This window comes from Gymnoscopelus braueri (genome assembly GCF_963280865.1).
Source record: "Gymnoscopelus braueri genome assembly, chromosome: 12".
NCBI lineage: Eukaryota > Metazoa > Chordata > Actinopteri > Myctophiformes > Myctophidae > Gymnoscopelus > Gymnoscopelus braueri.
Window position 1 is genome coordinate 54,899,268 of NC_137614.1, and position 21,834 is coordinate 54,921,101.

Sequence of the window (21,834 nt, forward strand, 5' to 3'; positions counted from 1 at the left end):
GGTTGGTATAGGCTATACTAGCATGGAACAGGCTGGACTAGGCTAGACTAGAGTGTACTAGGCTGTACCAGACTCTAATACTCTCTATTAGGCTTTACTAGTCCCTTGTCAGCCCTGTAGATACTCAGACCATAGGGACTAAACACTGCGTACACGGGCCATAGCTTGTGTGTTCACGAGCAATAGTTTCGCATGAGCCTTTGTAGGCCACAGTAAAGTACTGGCTTCTATAGCCTAATAGAGCCCAGTAAAGCCTAGCAAAGCCTACTAGAGCTTAAAACAGCCTATTAGAGACCAGTAGAGTCTAGTACAGTACAGTACAGTACAGTACAGTACAGCCTAGTGCACCCAAGACTAGTATAGTCCAGCCTGTTGGGAGAACAGAGTAGTGGAGGTTGGTATAGGCTATACTAGCATGGAACAGGCTGGACTAGGCTAGACTAGAGTGTACTAGGCTGTACCAGACTCTAATACTCTCTATTAGGCTTTACTAGTCCCTTGTCAGCCCTCTAGATACTCAGACCATAGGGACTAAACACTGCGTACACGGGCCATAGCTTGTGTGTTCACGAGCAATAGTTTCGCATGAGCCTTTGTAGGCCACAGTAAAGTACTGGCTTCTATAGCCTAATAGAGCCCAGTAAAGCCTAGCAAAGCCTACTAGAGCTTAAAACAGCCTATTAGAGACCAGTAGAGTCTAGTACAGTACAGTACAGTACAGTACAGCCTAGTGCACCCAAGACTAGTATAGTCCAGCCTGTTGGGAGAACAGAGTAGTGGAGGTTGGTATAGGCTATACTAGCATGGAACAGGCTGGACTAGGCTAGACTAGAGTGTACTAGGCTGTACCAGACTCTAATACTCTCTATTAGGCTTTACTAGTCCCTTGTCAGCCCTCTAGATACTCAGACCATAGGGACTAAACACTGCGTACACGGGCCATAGCTTGTGTGTTCACGAGCAATAGTTTCGCATGAGCCTTTGTAGTCCACAGTAAAGTACTGGCTTCTATAGCCTAATAGAGCCCAGTAAAGCCTAGCAAAGCCTACTAGAGCTTAAAACAGCCTATTAGAGACCAGTAGAGTCTAGTACAGTACAGTACAGTACAGCCTAGTGCACCCAAGACTAGTATAGTCCAGCCTGTTGGGAGAACAGAGTAGGGGAGGGTGGTATAGGCTATACTAGCATGGAACAGGCTGGACTAGGCTAGACTAGATTTTACTAGGCTGTACCAGACTCTAATACTCTCTATTAGGCTTTACTAGTCCCTTGTCAGCCCTGTAGATACTCAGACCATAGGGACTAACCACTGAGTACACGGGCCATAGCTTGTGTGTTCATGAGCAATTGTTTTGCATGAGCCTTTGTAGGCCAAAGTAAAGTACTGGCTTCTATAGCCTAATAGAGCCCAGTAAAGCCTAGAAAAGCCTACTAGAGCTTAAAACAGCCTATTAGAGACTAAGCAATAGTCCAGCCTTTTGATGGAACAGACTAGGGGAGGGCGATATAGGCTCTACTAGCATGGAACAGACTGGACTAGTTAAGACTAGGTTAAACTAGGCTCTACTAGGCTCTACTGGTTGTACTAGGCTGTAATAGGCTGGACTAGGCTGTAATAGGCTGGACTAAGCTGTAATAGGCTGGACTAGGCTTTAATAGGCGGGACTAAGCTGGACTAGGCTTGAATAGGTTGGACTAGGCTGGACTAGGCTGTAATAGGCTGGACTAGGCTATAATAGGTGGGACTAGGCTGGACTAGGCTTTAATAGGCTGGACTAGGCTGGACTAGGCTTTAATAGGCTGGACTAGGCTGGACTAGGCTGTAATAGGCTGGACTAGGCTGTACTAGGCGGGAATTGGCGAGAAACAGCGTCCCGGGAGGTCACATGATGGTAAACGCCATTTACCATAGCATAGTATGGGAGGTGTACACAATGTACACAGCCCATAGTTCTAATATTAGGCTGACTATGGCTCTCCACTGCCCCCCATTGAGAAAATATAGTCGGCATAGAAGTGTTCACGAAAGGTAGTCGCAAGTGTTCACTTCCCATAGCAACTATGGGAAGTGAACGACTACGTGTACACCGAGCCTAGTCTGTTCACGGGCCATAGCATTTAACATTGAGCACTACCTGCCGTGAACACCCTTATTATTGTTATTATTATTATTATTATTGTTATTAATTCAACTGTATCAACTTGTCTTCATAGCTGCCTGCGCCACTGAAGTTTTTAAAATTGCATCAAGGTAAGTCTATAAAAACTAATGATCTTTGTTTTATACATTAAAGCTGCACTAATATGTTTTACACATTAAAGCTGCACTAATATGTTTTACACATTAAAGCTGCACTAATATGTTTTATACATTAAAGCTGCACTAATATGTTTTACACATTAAAGCTGCACTAATATGTTTTATACATTAAAGCTGCACTAACATGTTTTATACATTAAAGCTGCACTAATATGTTTTATACATTAAAGCTGCACTAATATGTTTTATACATTAAAGCTGCACTAATATGTTTTATACATTAAAGCTGCACTAATATGTTTTACACATTAAAGCTGCACTAATATGTTTTATACATTAAAGCTGCACTAATATGTTTTATACATTAAAGCTGCACTAATATGTTTTACACATTAAAGCTGCACTAATATGTTTTACACATTAAAGCTGCACTAACATGTTTTATACATTAAAGCTGCACTAACATGTTTTATACATTAAAGCTGCACTAACATGTTTTATACATTAAAGCTGCACTAACATGTTTTACACATTAAAGCTGCACTAATATGTTTTACACATTAAAGCTGCACTAATATGTTTTACACATTAAAGTTGCACGAATATGTTGGATTTCCACTGGCATGGCTCCACCTCCACCTGATATAGTCAGACAGGTACATGTCTCACTCTAGTGAAGCAGTCAGACAGGTACATGTCTCACTCTAGTGAAGCAGTCAGACGGGTACATGTCTCACTCTAGTGAAGCAGTCAGACAGGTACATGTCTCACTCTAGTGAAGCAGTCAGACAGGTACATGTCTCACTCTAGTGAAGCAGTCAGACAGGTACATGTCTCACTCTAGTGAAGCAGTCAGACAGGTACATGTCTCACTCTAGTGAAGCAGTCAGACAGGTACATGTCTCACTCTAGTGAAGTAGTCAGACAGGTACATGTCTCACTCTAGTGAAGTAGTCAGACAGGTACATGTCTCACTCTAGTGAAGCAGTCAGACAGGTACATGTCTCACTCTAGTGAAGTAGTCAGACAGGTACCTGTCTCACTCTAGTGCATATATTAACTGTTTTTTTGTTTTTTTTACAGTGCATATATTCCTCTAAATAATTACCTGGTGTTTAACGATGTGGAAGGACTCTATACTTACACCTTTGAAGCAGAGAGAAAGGTTTGTGTTACAAATTAAATATTTTACTTTTATAATGATGTTTGCATATTGTTATCTCTGCTTTATTATCATTATTATTATTATTATTATTACACTGTTATCTCTTAGTAGTATTATATATTAGTAGTATTATTAGTGTTTTATTATTATTGTGTTTGATTGACAGGAGAATTGCTCGGCCTGCAGTCAGGTTCCACAAAATCTCCAGTTTTCACCTTCTGCCAAACTACAGGAAGTCCTAGAGTATCTGACTGAGAACTCCTCTCTGTGAGTAATATATTACTTCTCTAGAGTATCTGACTGAGAACTCCTCTATGTGAGTAATATATTACTTCTCTAGAGTATCTGACTGAGAACTCCTCTCTGTGAGTAATATATTACTTCTCTAAAGTATCTGACTGAGAACTCTTCTCTGTGAGTAATATATTACTTCTCTAGAGTATCTGACTGAGAACTCTTCTCTGTGAGTAATATATTACTTCTCTAGAGTATCTGACTGAGAACTCCTCTCTGTGAGTAATATATTACTTCTCTAGAGTATCTGACTGAGAACTCCTCTCTGTGAGTAATATATTACTTCTCTAGAGTATCTGACTGAGAACTCCTCTATGTGAGTAATATATTACTTCTCTAGAGTATCTGACTGAGAACTCCTCTCTGTGAGTAATATATTACTTCTCTAAAGTATCTGACTGAGAACTCTTCTCTGTGAGTAATATATTACTTCTCTAGAGTATCTGACTGAGAACTCTTCTCTGTGAGTAATATATTACTTCTCTAGAGTATCTGACTGAGAACTCCTCTCTGTGAGTAATATATTACTTCTCTAGAGTATCTGACTGAGAACTCCTCTCTGTGAGTAATATATTACTTCTCTAGAGTATCTGACTGAGAACACTTCTCTGTGAGTACTATATTACTTCTCTACTCTGCTCTCTCTGGTAGTCTAATTAGAGGGGTAATGACATACCTCTACCGGAGGTAAGACCAAACACAACATTGTAAAACCCACACTCAGACATAAAGTGTGTTCAATAGCACTGATTTATATCAAAATAAAACATAAAATGGAGATAGAATCTCTATTGAGAGGGGCCAGACCTAATCTGCCGAGGGCATTTTTTTTTGCAATGGCAGATTGTTCTAGAACCAGGCTAGGAGGAAACCATGCAAGACACCAACCTGCTCATCAGGAGCGGTTAGGGGTTCAGGGTCTTGCTCAAGGACACTTCTACACTAACTCTGGGGGAACCCGGGATCCAACTGGGAACCTCGCGGTTCCCATGCGGCCGCTCTACCGGCCACTCTACCCCTGAGCCACTGCCGCCCCTAAAGTTATATAAAGTTATAAACCCCCAAACTAAAGATAAAGCCTTGGGGTTGAGGCATATAAAGACATTTAAACTCCTGTAGATCCACAATGGAAGCTCTTTTAGATTTAGAACATGGCAAACCCTCTACATTCTAGAGATGACTGAATGTCAATATGATATCTAGTATGTAGAATGTTGTCTTTACTGTGTAGTGACTCTGACATGGGTTGCCATAGTAACACATATGAGGGCCTGTTGGGTAGAAGGATTGAGCATTAAGTGATTTTAATTGTTTTTCAGACAAATGAAATCTCCAGCCATCACCACCACTCTGGAAGGGAAGAATAAGACTCTGTATTTACAGGTGAAATACATTAATATGTGCAGATATGTCTGTTGGACTGTGTTATTCATGTTCAAGTTCCTCTTTATTTTCATTCATAACTTTACATCAGAGGTAAACAACAGAACATTAATTAATTTCATTATAGTTTAATGTAAATGTTATCATTTCATTACAGTTTAATGTAAATGTTATCATTTCATTACAATTTAATGTAAATGTTATCATTTCATTACAGTTTAATCTAAATGTTATCATTTCATTACAGTTTAATCTAAATGTTATCATTTCATTACAGTTTAATCTAAATGTTATCATTTCATTACAGTTTAATGTAAATGTTATCATTTCATTACAGTTTAATCTAAATGTTATCATTTCATTACAGTTTAATCCAAATGTTATCATTTCATTACAGTTTAATGTAAATGTTATCATTTCATTAGTTTAATGTAAATGTTATCATTTCATTACAGTTTAATGTAAATGTTATCATTTCATTACAGTTTAATCTAAATGTTATCGTTTCATTACAGTTTAATCTAAATGTTATCATTCATTACAGTTTAATGTAAATGTTATCATTTCATTACAGTTTAATGTAAATGTTATCATTTCATTACAGTTTAATCTAAATGTTATCATTCATTACAGTTTAATCTAAATGTTATCATTTCATTACAGTTTAATCTAAATGTTATCATTTCATTACAGTTTAATCTAAATGTTATCATTCATTACAGTTTAATCTAAATGTTATCATTTCATTACAGTTTAATCTAAATGTTATCATTTATTTACAGTTTAATCTAAATGTTATCATTTCATTACAGTTTAATGTCAATGTTATCATTTATTTACAGTTTAATGTAAATGTTATCATTTATTTACAGTCAGTTAAATCTATTGAAGAAAGAACGAGGCCCAACTTGTGCAAAACTCTAAAAGGTAAAAAACTTTTATGTTTATTTTCCTACATGAGATGTGTTTGATATAAATGTGTTGTGTTTATTTTCTCCGCCAGGCTGAAAGTCATGACGTGTGTGTGTGTGTGTGTGTGTGTGTGTGTGTGTGTGTGTGTGTGTGTGTGAGTGTGAGTGTGAGAGAGCAGCTAATCTCCGGCACCGTTACTGTCGGCTTTATGGCAGCGAAACTGTACACACTAGAGATGCGCGGATGGCCTCTCACGTCACCCGAATCCGCATGTACAAATTAATTATATTGTCCAATTTAAATATCCGCACCAACCGTTTTTCCCGTATGTCAAAATATTATTATTTTCTGGTATTCCCCTGCGATCACAAAATGCATTGATTTAGGGAATGTCGGTGCGTCTTTTTTCTTTTTTTTAAACCGGTGCTGCGCTGAACATACAGAGCGCACTGCTCTGCTGTGCTGAACATACAGACTCTGTGCGGCATCCAACATACAGGCATCCAACATACATGCGGCATCCAACATACAGAGCGCACTGCTCTTCAGCGCAGAACAGCAGCACCGGTTTAAAAAAAAGAAAAAAGACGCACCGACATTCCATAGTCTAAATCAATGCATTTTGTGATCGCATCGCACAGAGGCTGCTCTACACACTCACACAGACACAAGCACGCAGAGATGTAGCTATTTTATGGATAGATATATTAGATGTCATTAATTTATTTACCGCAATATTTCACCCGCGGTTTATCCGATATTAATTAATAATTATATTTGATTGACCCGAATCCACCCTAACCGTTAACTGCGGCAACCGCGGCTAAAACCGCGATCCGCGCAGCTCTAGTACACACACTCCCTGGATGCCAGAGCAGAACCTCTGCCTCAAATGTTTCACATGGGCCTGTTATAGCGCCACCAGGAGGCCGACACATGATATCTATAGTCATGTGATCATGTTTGATTTTTCATATTCCATCCTGATTGGCTAAGATTAACATCTAAAGTTTGCAGTAGTGGCTTGTTTTGAACAAAAGGCCTCTATTCATGAACGCAGTGCATGATTGCGGTCAAACTTTGCATGCACATTCACACTATGTTGAGGAACAAATGCCACCCTTTTCACATTGGCCTGTTATAGCGCCACCAGGAGGCCACAATAACCTACCTGACCTGGTGGAGACCTCTAGTTATGAATGTGATGTGTTTGATATAAATGTGATGTGTTTGATATAAATGTGATGTGTTTGATATAAATTTGATGTGATTTCATGACATATTTGATCATAATTCATGAATATGATTGATTTAATTTCAGAGCTGGGTTTGTCAGACGGACAGGAGCTGGCCGTAGCAGACGTCACATCACCTCAGACCGTTCTGTTCAAACTCCACTTCACCCCCTGAATTATTATTATTATTATTATTATTATTACTAGACATTTATAACATCTGTATGCAAACTGATGTAATACATTTATAACATCTGTATGCAAAGAATCTGTGTTCCCATGGATCCAATGTAGTTATTATTTATTATTAATAACATGTGTTCCAATGTAGTTATTATTTAGTCACAATCTCTTAATGCTTTACATTGGTTACATATTTATGAAACACACACACACACACACACACACACACACACACACACACACACACTTTCACAATAGTTTGTTGTATTGGAAATAGCAGATCTACAAGCCTAGCTTGTAGATCTGCTATTTCCAATACGTTAGCGTGACAACGGTCATACGCAGAAAGTAAGGAATTATGAGGTCAAAATGATTTCAAATATAGAGGATCTACCAGCTTGTGAGCTTGTAGATCGGCTATGTTTGAACAGAAGGGCTTCAGTGGTTCAGTTTGTCTTGTCCTTAAGGATCTTAATGTTTCTAATGTAATGGAGGGAGAGAATCATTCATAGAATCATTAAAATACTGTTTTCTAACAGAAAACCTTGTCCTGTGTTTCAACTAGTGGCGTTTCTCTGTTCCTCTCAGTGAAGTAAAGATATGAATAATACATATGAATACATGGTATATATATATGAATAATACGGATATGAATACATGGTATATGATAAATATGAACAATAAGTTATGAATATTACATATGAATACATGGTATATGATATATACTGTATGAACAATGCAATAAGATATGAATAATACATATATGAATACATGGTATATGATAAATATGAACAATAAGATATGAATAATACATAGAATACATGGTATATGATAAATATGAACAATAAGATATGACTATTACATATGAATACATGGTATATGACATACTGTATGAACAATGCAATAAGATATGAATAATACATATATGAATACATGGTATATGGGGTGCGTTCGGAAATTGCTCACCGGAGCGCACTCGCCTATTAGTTTGTATTGGCCAGTGCTCTCAGTGCTGTGTTTCCGAACGCACCCATGATATATATGAACAATAAGATATGAATAATAATATGAATACATGGTATATGATATATATGTGTGTGTGTATATATATATGAATTATAATGACTGTGCACAGTGCCATTTATGTCAAATAAAATCACACTTTGAACCGCTGTGATTTCTGCCTAAGACTTCAAACTTGTTTTCAATATTCTTCAAAATATAGATCAGCTATTTGTTGGATTTGAACCCAGGACCCTTGGATCATGTAGAGAGAGTGTTTACACAGTGACTTATTGACCTGTGTGGTTTCCACTCTGTAACGTTGGTGCTTATGGCAACAGAAATAACACTTTTATGTAACCATGGTAACAGTGACAACTAGGTGATGTCACTTCCTGAACTACACTCCTCCCACCTCACTGTTTGATGTCTGTGATGCTACCAGTGGTGTAAAGTAACTAAGTACATTTACTCAAGTACTGTACTTCAGAAACAAGTCCACAAGGACTTTTTTGGACGGATCTTTTAGACAAAGTATTATAAATGTAATTGTGATGTTTTGCATTGCATTTTACTTGCATTGCTTTTACTTTACTGGAGCATTTACAATTTTCAGTACTTTTACTTCTACTCCTGCATCTCAGAGGCAAATATTGTACTTTTACTCCACTACAATTATTTGAAAACTTTAGTTACTAGTTACTTTGTAGATTTTGATTATTATTACAAAACATACATTAAAGGGCAAGACCACTTTGGTAGAGGTTTGGGTTGTGTAGTTACCTCGCCATGATGTAACTCCAAAGGTGGTCAAGAAATAAAAAATAATTGCTGCATTGATTAGAAATTGATAATTCAAAATATGCTCCCCATTGACTTACATTGTACAGTGAAACAGCTCTCAAAGTCGCTCTTTTAGCATGTAAACGAATGTAAACAAAGTCGATTCAGACAATATAGAACATCACCAAACCCAGTACTGTTCTGTTTTTTTTATAAAAATTTTAACTTACTGTTGATTATAGCTATTTTTATTAGAAAGAAAACCTGGACTGGATCGGCGGATCCGGATCCGGATCTTCAAATAGTAAAATCATCAGGAAGTTGACATTTTTATAAAAAAAATAAACAGTAGTGGGTTTGGTGATGTTCTATATTGTCTGAATCAGCTTAGTTTGTGTTTGTTTATGGGCTAAAAGAGTGACTTTGAGAGCTGTTTCAGTGTACAATGTAAGTCAATGGGGAGCATATTTTTAATGATCAATTTCTAATTAATGGAGCAATTATTTTTCATTTCTTGTCCACCTTAGGAGTTACATCATGGCAAGGTAACTACACAAACCAAACCTCTACCAAAGTGGTCTTGCCCTTTAACCACTGCAGGCAGCCCTATATGGGTTGAGATGATGCCTGATGTCTCCTTGTCCTCCTTATTCCTCCGTCTAGTATTACTTCTCTTAAGTATTGTGTATAATAGTATATATAGTATATAATAGTATTGTGGTTAATAGTATATATAGTATATAATAGTATTGTGGTACACATGCAGATCGCTGTAGTGTAACTCTGCCAACACAAACATTTGAGTACTTTTATTTTTTGTACTTTAAGTACATGTTGATACCAATACTGTTTGAATTCCGGACTTTTACTTGTAACGGAGTACTTCTACATTGCAGTATTGATACTTTTACTTAAGTAAAACATTTGAGTACTTTTTCCACCACTGCTATACTCCAGTACATATCAGTATGTGTCATGTTGTGTATCTTTAACTGTAAGGTTGTGATGATGTCATCATTATGATCAAAGTGCTACAGGAAACCAAAAAATATCCTTTGTTCCAATGAATCCATAGTTATTATTTAGTCACAAGCTCTTTGTTCATTCATTTAATACAGTTTTCAAAAAGCACAGAGGTACAGTTATACAATGATGCTAAAAGGATAACACAAAAGCCCTGAGGCCTTGTTTCCATTGTGGTCCTACAGTATGTATTCAATTAATCAAGTCATCTAAAGACATACTATACAATAAATCAGTGGTTCTCAACCAGTGGTCCGGGGACCACCAGTGGTCCTTGAGAGGGTTCCAGGGGGTCCCCAGCCAAATTAATAGTTAGAAACTAAATTGACCCTCATGTGTTTGTAACTCTGAGAGTGTACACATGGAACCAAATGGACCCTAACAGGTCCATTTGGTTCCATTTGTACACTCAGAGTTAAATGAACACTTAGTGATGATGATACAGTGTAGATTAAGACCCCCAAGAAATCTAAATGGTTGAGTCCTGGGCATATCTTTTCAAATGGGGGTCCGTGGGCTAATATGTGTCAATGTGGGGGTCCTTGGGCTAATATGTGTCAATGTGGGGGTCCTTGGGCTAATATGTGTCAATGTGGGGGTCCTTGGGCTAATATGTGTCAATGTGGGGGTCCTTGACGCGAAAAAGGTTGAAAACCACTGCAATAAATCATCAATACTAGTCCAGTTACAAATGGCAGACAGACAGACAGACAGACAGACAGACAGACAGACCGACAGATCGACAGACAGACAGACAGACAGACAGACAGACAGACAGACAGACAGACAGACAGACAGGCAGACAGACAGACAGACAGACAGACAGACAGACAGACAGACAGACAGACAGACAGACAGGTTTCTTTTATGAGGGGAATCATAACATTACTATAAGAAGGATCACATATCATTGCTGTCTGTCCAAAACCTTTTATTTGTTATTATTATTATTTTTACTCAAAGCAAAAATGAGAATAGAAGGACTTTTACTTGTAACAGAGTTTAGGCTAGGTTTATATTATCGCTGCTTTTACTTAAATAAAACGTTTACTATGTATTTATAATAATTTAATTCAATATAAAAGGTTTGAGTAGGAGCTACTTCTTCCAACCACTTGGCCTTTTACTTTCTACTGTCACAGGAAGAGTGTGTGTGTGTGTTTGTGTGTGTGTGTGTGTGTGTTTGTGTGTGTGTGTGTGTTTGTGTGTGTGAGCGTGCGTGCGTGCGTGCGTGCGTGTGTGTATGCGTGCGTGCGTGCGGATTGTGACTCCACACAGGTGCGGATGATGATCAGTGTTGATTGAAAACAAAGTGTCAATTCACTCTGCAGGTTGAACATCCGGTCTAAAACGGAAACGGTGTGTTCATGTTTATAATGTGTTGCACAGACCGGATCCAGTAGGCGGGGCTTTAGACCGGATGTGAATACGAATTTAAATGGAACGCAAACGCATGACGGCTGGTTTAACAGTTTGGTTTGAAACACGCCACGCAGCGCCACGCTGTGGAAGGTAAAGTTTAAACTAATGTTTGATTTGATCCACCAATGTTTAACACACTTATTATTTAATCATTCGAGGTGTTCTAGGACTGTGAATTATGATGACATAGCTGTAGAATACAACTCTCGTAGACGTATTTATGATTCTGACGTTTTCAATCTACGAGAGTTGTAGGGTTCACCCCCCATGGACACAGGGACTTTCAGCACTACACCCCGTAGATACTCCAACCATGTACAAATTGAAAATAAAGGTGCTTACCCCCACGCCCCAAATGTTAACTGTCTCTACGGCGTAGTAGTTTAATGTAATAATCCATATCTTTCAATAAAGAAGTGTTTTAATGCCGTCTGTGGCCGATTCTGTCGGAAGTTCCCAATGGGCGGTAGTGACGCGCCCATCCGGTGAAACCCGGAATTACACTCAATGTAAACAGGAAGTAAACGAGGGTGAAAAAATGGCGTTCGGCCACAGACGGCGTTAAAACACTTATTCAACTCTCGTAGATTGAAAACGTCAGAATCATAAATACGTCTACGAGAGTTGTATTCTACAGCTAATGATGACACCAAATGGACATTAATGTGAAATAGGCTTTTATAATTATAAACGAGGGAGAAAATGCATCAAACAAACATTTGTTCCAAATAATCACAACTAAAGTGTCACCTTAAGTTTGAACCTTAAACCACACTCACGGTGTGGGGTTTGTAGATCTAACCACTGTCTGGGGGTTTGTAGATCTAACCACTGTCTGGGGGTTTGTAGATCTAACCACTGTGTGGGGGTTTGTAGATCTAACCACTGTCTGGGGGTTTGTAGATCTAACCACTGTGTGGGGGATTGTAGATCTAACCACAGTGTGGGGGTTTGTAGATCTAACCACTGTCTGGGGGTTTGTAGATCTAACCACTGTGTGTGGGTTTGTAGATCTAACCACTGTGTGGGGGTTTGTTGATCCAACCACTGTCTGGGGGTTTGTAGATCTAACCACTGTGTGGGGGTTTGTAGATCTAACCACAGTGTGGGGGTTTGTAGATCTAACCACTGTCTGGGGGTTTGTAGATCTAACCACTGTGTGGGGGTTTGTAGATCTAACCACTGTGTGGGGGTTTGTTGATCTAACCACTGTCTGGGGGTTTGTAGATCTAACCACTGTGTGGGGGTTTGTAGATCTAACCACGGTGTGGGGTTTGTAGATCTAACCACTGTCTGGGGGTTTGTAGATCTAACCACTGTGTGGGGGTTTGTAGATCTAACCACTGTGTGGGGGTTTGTTGATCTAATCACTGTCTGGGGGTTTGTAGATCTAACCACTGTGTGGGGGTTTGTAGATCTAACCACTGTGTGGGGGTTTGTAGATCTAACCACTGTGTGGGGGTTTGTAGATCTAACCACTGTGTGGGGGTTTGTAGATCTAACCACTGTGTGGGGGTTTGTAGATCTAACCACTGTGTGGGGTTTGTAGATCTAACCACTGTCTGGGGGTTTGTAGATCTAACCACTGTGTGGGGGTTTGTAGATCTAACCACTGTGTGGGGGTTTGTAGATCTAACCACTGTCTGGGGGTTTGTAGATCTAACCACTGTGTGGGGGTTTGTAGATCTAACCACTGTGTGGGGGTTTGTAGATCTAACCACTGTGTGGGGGTTTGTAGATCTAACCACTGTGTGGGGGTTTGTAGATCTAACCACTGTGTGGGGGTTTGTAGATCTAACCACTGTGTGGGGGTTTGTAGATCTAACCACTGTGTGGGGGTTTGTAGATCTAACCACTGTGAGTGTGGGGGTTTGTAGATCTAACCACTGTCTGGGGGTTTGTAGATCTAACCACTGTGTGGGGGTTTGTAGATCTAACCCTGCCATAGATTCATGCGCGTTTATAATCTATATTAAACTTTAGCCTCGGATCAAGACGGTCAGGTATTTTATTTATATGATCGATTCTGTTTGTGTGTACTTTTAACGGCTCGTAAATCTCCATTAATGAACCCAATCCAACACATAAAGTGTTTAAACTCAAAGCCACGGATGTTACTCGACCATACGGGTTGTTTGTGTTCCGTAATATTAGGTCATATTTAATAAAGATGTGTTTTAATCCCGCGTGTGTCTGAACGCCGTTCTATTTCCTCGTTTACATTGAGTGTAATACCGGCGTTCACCTGTGGCAACAGCGCCACTTCTCCAAATGGTGTTTTGTGGTTCTGTGTTTAAGGCTCGTGCGTCTCCATTTATGTATACATTCTAAATATAAAGTGATCATCTTAAAGCTACATATGTTATCCGTCCATACGGGTCTTTGGTGTTCAGTTAATAATCCTTATTATTTGATAAATGTAAAATGTAATTGCGTCTGTGAATGAACGTGGTTGTATTTCCTGCTTTACATGAGGTGTAATACCGGCGTTCGCCTGCGGCAACAGCGCCACTTTTTAGGTTTTCATTTGCTTTAATCCATGCAAACACTATTTCGGGAGAAAGTGTTCAAGAATGTCATAGATAGAATAATAATGAAACCTTTTGTCATACTATTTCATACTTTTCAAAACCTATATACATTTAAAAGCCTAAGGAGGAGAGATGACAATAAATAAAACATAAAATATACATTTAAAAGCCTAAGGAGGAGAGATGACAATAAATAAAACATAAAATATACATTTAAAAGCCTAAGGAGGAGAGATGACAATAAATAAAATATAAAACATACATTTAAAAGCCTAAGGAGGAGAGATGACAATAAATAAAACATACATTTAAAAGCCTAAGGATAGGAGAGAGGTAGCTAACACAAGTTAATAAATAGAGTCTTGATCCAAGGCTAATATGAAACCATAATATCGTGTATTGGGAGGAAACTTCATATGATAAAAACTATAATAAACTATAATATCGTCTCTATTGGGAGGAAACCTCAAGTCCAAAACTGCTGCTTTGCAGGATTCAAGTAAAAAAATGGCAAAAAGTAACAGATCTACAAGCTCAAAACGTGGCGCTTTGAGCTTGTAGATCTGTTACTTTTGATGCTTTTGTGTGACTCTAGTATTTATGAACACTATATTCATTTATGAAAAAACACAAAAAGCTAGAATATGGAGGTTTCTGCCCGACAGCAATGAACATATAACATTAAAGCCTACATAAAAAACATAAGGAAAATATTATGTCGATTGTTTACAAAATGAATATATTATAGTCATTCTACAATATACAAAGTGTGGGGGAAAAAAACTGATGTAATGTTGGTGTATGTGTTTTACAGGTTTCATGTGACCTTGGCGTTCATGTGGTGACCTTCTGCAGAGTGGACTAAATCTACTTCATACAGTGAGTTAAAAACGCTGAGTCATGGCTCCTAGCTATGACTCAGCGTTTGACTCGCTGTATGAGTTCTACAGTGAAGGTCCTGGATGGATGGAGTCATCAGGAGATAGCTGGTAATAGAGTGTCTGTAACTCAGGACAAGGGGCTTGAAGATGGAACCTCGATGGAGTCGACGCAGCAACGAGCCCTGAGAGCTGAAACGTATAACGGTGCCAACGAACGCTCTCCGTCCGAGATACAAGGCGTACGGTGCTCGGGACGTGGTGCCATACAACCTACGCGGCTCTATTAATACCAGCTATCTTCAACCACGCGGCGGGAGACCTCACACGGTACGTACCTGGATCACACCTGGCCAGTAGTGGTGGAAAGTAACTAGGTGCATTTACTTAAGTGCTGTATTAAGTACAATTTCAAGGGATTTATACTTTACTTGAGTATTTCCAAATTTCAGTACTTTTACTTTTACTCCACTACATTTAGCCTAGGATCCAAATATTGTACTTCTACTGATTATTATTACAAAACGCACATTAACCACTTCAGCCCTATATACATTTCGGCCATTTGAAACAAGCTCACAATGTGTCGCATGTGAGCTTGTAGATCTGCTATTTTCAAAAGATTTTAAAATATTTTGAGAACTTGTGAAACGGGATATTCTACATAATGAGTACTTTTTATTTTTGGTACTTTAAGTACATTTTGATACCAGTACCTACGTACTTTTACTCAAGTGAATTCCGGACTTTTACTTGTAACAGAGTATTTCTACATTGCAGTAGTGATACTTTTACTTAAGTAAAAACAAATCAGTATTTTTTCCTCCACTGCTGGCCATTATAAACCAGGGCTGTGTCACCATTATAAACCAGGGCTGTGTCACCATTATAAACCAGGTCACCATTACAAAATGTAAGTTGACGATTCATTGTCACATAAATGATTGCGATCAAAGATATAATTGTTTGACGTTGAGCATTGGAACATTATGAATACAAATGTCATTTATTTTTGGCTTTTAGGGCTTCGTAAACAAAAGTTGCACAAGGCACATATGACAAATAATATACATCATTTAATTACAAAAAATACATTCATAGTGGGATTAGCCGAGTGGAAATAGCCAATCTACAAGCTCAAAACGTGTCGCATCGCAACATGTTTTGAGCTGGTAGATCTGCTATTTCCACAATATTTAAAAAATGTTTGAAAATATCTGAACATTTTTAACATGGTAATGATCAGGACGATCATGACGATTATGCAAAACATAATTGCAATTATCTCAAATAATTGCAATTATGTGATTATGTAATAATTGTGACAGGTCAGGGTTTATACTCTGATAACTGATGACTGGTATCAGACCACACTATGAGAGACACTGGTCTAGTATAAACCCTAGGGTTTATACTCATGGTAACTGATGACTGGTATCAGACCACACTATGAGAGACACTGGTCTAGTATAAACCCTAGGGTTTATACTCATGGTAACTGATGACTGGTATCAGACCACACTATGAGAGACACTGGTCTAGTATAAACCCTAGGGTTTATACTCATGGTAACTGATGACTGGTATGAGAGACACTGGTCTAGCGGCTGAGAGCTGAACCAAGACGTCTGTGGTTTTATTTTCAAGCCGAATCCCAACCCTCAACATTCTGCCTCCTCCAGTGTTATGGAGAAATTGGTGACCTGACAAAAGATGTGTCGATCTTGTAGACTTCACATCATGACAAACATCCAAAGTAAATCACTGCTGTTAGTTTATGAACGGAGTTGCTCTGTTTATTAACAAAACAGTTATTTACATTTGGACATGATGATGTTTTTGTGAAGTCCACAAGATGGTTGCATGTTTTCTGAAGGTCACCAATTTCACTGTAACACGTACCACCATGCTGGAGGTAGGAGGCACAAACTGGAGTTTTGGAATCAGCGGCCATATTGGAAATAAATTGGGCCTCTTCCTCACTTCCCTTCACAGGTGTTACCGATGATACTAATGAAGGCTCGATCTGTTCCAAACAGCCTCTTCCGGGTGTGTAACTCTGAGTGTACAGAATACAGATGGAAACAAATTACAGTCCATTTGGTTCCATTTGTACTCTCAGAGTTATGGGGGTCCTTTGAGAACCACTGTGCTACACTAAATAGAACAGAGCCTTCATTAGTATCATTGGTAACACATGTGAAGGAAGTAAGGAAGAGGCCCAATCCTTGGCCAAATGAATATTCATTAGGGGGTCCTTGATGTGAAAACTTTTGAGAGCCGCTGTCTTTAGTTGTTTCTGAAACTTGATGAAATGATGGGGTCCACCCATAATGCCGGCGGTTCATTGTTCCGACGGTCCATTGTTCCGAGGGCCCATAAGGTCCATAGTTCCGAGGGTTCGTTGTTCCGACGGGCCATTGTACCGACGACAGGGGTCCCCAGGGACCCCCGGGTTAGTGATGCGCAGGATGACCCAGAGCGGAGAAAAACAAGAAACACACGTGTCTCTCTCTCTCTCTCTCTCTCTCTCTCTCTCTCTCTCTCTCTCTCTCTCTGTCTCTCTCTCTCTCTATATATATATATATATATATATATATATATATATATATATATATATATATATATATATATATATATATCATATATGTTGAAAATAGCAGATTGTGTCGTGAGCTTGTAGATCTGCTATTTTCAAATGGCCAAAATGTATAAAGGACTGAAGTGATTAATGTATGTTTTGTAATAATGATCAAAACAAAGTAACTAGGGGTCCCCAGCCCAGGGACCCCCGGGTTAGTGATGCGCAGGACGACCCGCAGCCCCCGGACGGACTGGTCGTGATTTCAAACGCAATTATCGTGGGTGCAGGCAGAGCGGAGAAAAACAAGAAACACACTTTTCTCTCTCTCTCTCTCTCTCTCTCTCTCTCTCTCTCTCTCTCTCTCTCTCAAATAATCATCACCACTTCCCCTTGTGGGGCAGGGGTCTTCAACGTTTTCATGATGAAGCAGGGACCCCCTCTATATTGTATGACATTCAGATAAACTGTTGCTTGCTCTGTTTTCCCTCTACACACCTATAACTCTTTTCCAAAAAAAATCCGATCTACAAGCTCACGTGAGCTTTGTAGATCTGCTATTTTTGGCTAAAGTTCTCCTCAGAAACTCCGAGGACCCCCTAGGGGTGTTGAGGTGACTTTAAATATTACAACGTTTCACTGTTGAAAGTGTCGGCTTTGCTGTAGGCTATTATGAGAGCATATGAGAGAGAGAGAGAGAGAGAGGAGAGAGATGAGAGGAGAGAGAGAGAGAGAGAGAGAGAGAGAGAGAGAGAGAGAGAGAGAGAGAGGAGAGAGAGAGAGAGAGAGAGAGAGAGAGGAGAGAGAGAGAGATGAGAGAGAGAAGAGGAGAGAGAGAGGAGAGAGAGAGAGAGAGAGAGAGAGAGAGAGAGAGAGAGAGAGAGAGAGCGATCAATCAATCAGATATATATGCTATAGAAAATAGCTGTTTGTATGTTTACCGATTATCTTTTCTATTTCATATGTTGGAGTCATGTTAATATGACATTTAACCACAAAAAAAAGAAAGCCTGTAGGACAAAACTTGTATAGGAGCCAAAAGATATTTTTCTTGTGCTTATTATTTTGTTTGGTTTTCACATGCTTTACTTTGATGTCTATTTTTTTATTTGATTGATTAGCTCCTGTTGTTGAGTGTCTCCTCATTATAATAATTATTGGGAAGAAGTAGGCCTAGTAGCTACAACTTGGTCTGCTCATTTTCGCCTCTACACCAAACCTCTTCACCGAAAATAGAGGGCCGATCCGCAGCCTGCGGGCGGACGGGACTTAAGTAAAATACATTTTACTTAAGTACAGTACTTGAGTACATGTACCTAGTTACATTACGCCACTGTCAATTGTGCACAGCTGCTGAAAAATGATATCCCCGCTGCACGTCGATTTTATTTATTTGAACGTCCCTTAATTGTGTTGTAGGCCACTCTGTATCTATCCATAACCCAACTCTAACCCATAAAAGCTCACAAACTTAAATAAATGCTATTCCAAAAGGTGTAATTAGAGGTAAAGGCTTCTAAAATTTCAAATAATTATAACTTCATCCAAAATATTCCAAAATAATATTTGACATATATGGAAACGAAAAAATTATGAAAGAGTTAACAACATTCCTTGTGTCAATAAATTGTGTTTTTATTATATGGGTCCATTTGGACACTCTCAGAGTTATGGGGGGTCCTTGAAAATAAAACGATTGAGAACCGCATAGGCTTGCCAGGACTCCAATATACACCAATTGGGTCTTAAAAAGAAAAACATTAAAAACAAAATCTAGAACATATAACATGGACAAGGAAAAATTCTTGCCACTGTGTCCGTGTCATGGACAGTCAAAATGGGCTCTCTGGCTGCAATAAAATGAGTAGGCCTAGGTTATAAAAAAGAACAAATAATTGGCTAAGCTCAAAACAAAATAAGACCCTCTGAACCTGCACCTGCATGCATGGCCATAACAATGCGTTATAGAGCCAATAACACCTCCCCACTACGCACGCACACACACACACACACACACACACACACACACACACACACACACACACACACACACACACACACACACACACACACACACACACACACACACACACCACACACACACACACACACACACAGATCACATGAAATTGTGCACGGAATGCTGCACAGCATTCCAGTACTCTTCCAGAGGTGCGATCCCCTCGGTTGTACTCCCGCTTGAGACGGCGAATCATCTTCTCCAGGTCTCTCCATTTTTTCTTCTGCGGGGGTCGGTCTACTCCTAGAATTTAGCTTCAGAATTGGCAGGCTGTTGCGGACTTTCAGTTGTGTGTGTGTGTGTGGTGTGTGTGTGTGTGTGGTGTGCGTGTGCGTGTGCGTGTGCGTGTGTGTGTGTGTGTGCACGCGAGAGAGAGAGAGAGAGAGAGAGAGAGAGAGAGAGAGAGAGAGAGAGAGAGAGAGAGAGAGAGAGAGAGAGAGAGAGAGAAGAGAGAGAGAGAGAGAGAGAGAGAGAGAGAGAGAGAGAGAGAGAGAGAGAGAGAGAGAAGAGAGAGAGAGAGAGAGAGAGAGAGATGAGAGAGAGAGAGAGAGAGAGAGAGAGGAGAGAGAGAGAGAGAGAGAGGAGAGAGAGAAAAGTGTGTTTCTTGTTTTTCTCCGCTCTGCCTGCACCCACGATAATTGCGTTTGAAATCACGACCAGTCCGTCCGGGGGCTGCGGGTCGTCCTGCGCATCACTAACCCGGGGGTCCCTGGGCTGGGGACCCCTAGTTACTTTGTTTTGATCATTATTACAAAACATACATTAATCACTTCAGTCCTTTATACATTTTGGCCATTTGAAAATAGCAGATCTACAAGCTCACGACACAATCTGCTATTTTCAACATATATGATATATATATATAGAGAGAGAGAGAGAGAGAGAGACAGAGAGAGAGAGAGACAGAGAGAGAGAGAGAGAGAGAGAGAGAGAGAGAGAGAGAGACACACGTGTGTTTCTTGTTTTTCTCCGCTCTGGGTCATCCTGCGCATCACTAACCCGGGGGTCCCTGGGGACCCCTGTCGTCGGTACAATGGCCCGTCGGAACAATGAACCCTCGGAACTATGGACCTTATGGGCCCTCGGAACAATGGACCGTCGGAACAATGGACCGTCGGAACAATGGACCGTCGGCATATTGACGCGGACCCGAAATGATAAGCATTGTGTAGACTTAACTTGAAAATGGTGTTTGATACAGGAATAGACGGCACCTCTTTGTTAAATTGGCAGATCAGGTTTAATTTCTAAACCAATAATTTGATGACCGGCAGCGGTTCCGGTTGGAGACACAAAGAGTCTCCTTTGTGTCTCCTACCGGAACCGCTGCCTACCGGTCCATAATTCAAGTCTCTATGGGGTGACTAATCGATAGACAAAAAGTATGTTTTTGGGTGATGTTTAAGTAATGTAAAGTATACGTGATGTGAACATGTACGGTACATCATTATCAGATCTAAATGTACCTTCAACTTGTTTTATGCCCCCCAATTTTAAAACAAAAAAAAAGCAGATCTACAAGCTCACAACACGTCACGATCGCGACGTGTTGTGAGCTTGTAGATCAGCTATTTCTATAAAAAAATATTAAACATTAGAAAGTCAAGTCAGGTAATATGGCATTCAATTAATCTTAAGTTATTTGTTATATCTGCCCTGTTTACGAAGCATAAAAGCCAGCCAAAAATGTCCTTTTTTTTATTATGTTCAATGCCAAACAAACATCGCAATTATTTGGGACAATTAATCAAGTAAAATATCATAATGTGACACAGCCTGTCAGTGACCAGCTTATGGCTCTACAGACATCATAGCTTCCAAAATGTCACCCTGTAGGGCCGGCACAACTCAACCTTTTTGTTTTATTTTTTTTGTGTCTTTACAGAACATGAAGATGACAAGAAGAAGACGTCTGTGAGGTAGGAACTCTTATGCTGCTGCTTGCTGCTGTGTTCAGTGAAGATGGCAGGAAGGTAGGAACCTTTAGATTTCAGCTGCTGCTTGTTAAGGGGGCTACATGCTACCGTACCATGTATGTCGTCATTCGCGTCGTCTATCGTATCGTTTCACGTCATTTGTGGATAAAGCTTCGTCATGTCGGTCCACATCACATACGACCATATGTGGTCGTAACTTCTCCTCTTTTCTCTTTATTCTTTGCTT

At 39.5% G+C, this 21,834-nt stretch overlaps 1 protein-coding gene across 3 annotated transcripts in view; it reads left to right on the forward strand.

Annotated features, from left to right (window-relative positions):
- Positions 1-8,590, forward strand: part of LOC308096679 (NEDD8-activating enzyme E1 catalytic subunit) — a 74,992-nt gene extending 66,402 nt beyond the window's left edge. For 2 of the 3 annotated variants that reach the window (XM_080444090.1, XM_080444092.1), the window contains exons 13-18: positions 2,215-2,251; positions 3,344-3,425; positions 3,592-3,692; positions 5,039-5,102; positions 5,975-6,029; positions 7,336-8,589. In XM_080444090.1, the coding sequence (XP_080300216.1) occupies positions 2,215-2,251; positions 3,344-3,425; positions 3,592-3,692; positions 5,039-5,102; positions 5,975-6,029; positions 7,336-7,424 (428 nt within the window). In that variant the 3' untranslated portion in view covers positions 7,425-8,589. Of the gene's footprint in view, positions 1-2,214; positions 2,252-3,343; positions 3,426-3,591; positions 3,693-5,038; positions 5,103-5,974; positions 6,030-7,335 lie in introns of all 3 variants that reach the window. The other variant, XM_080444091.1, reaches the window with a different exon arrangement.
- The last annotated feature ends 13,244 nt before the right edge of the window (positions 8,591-21,834 follow it).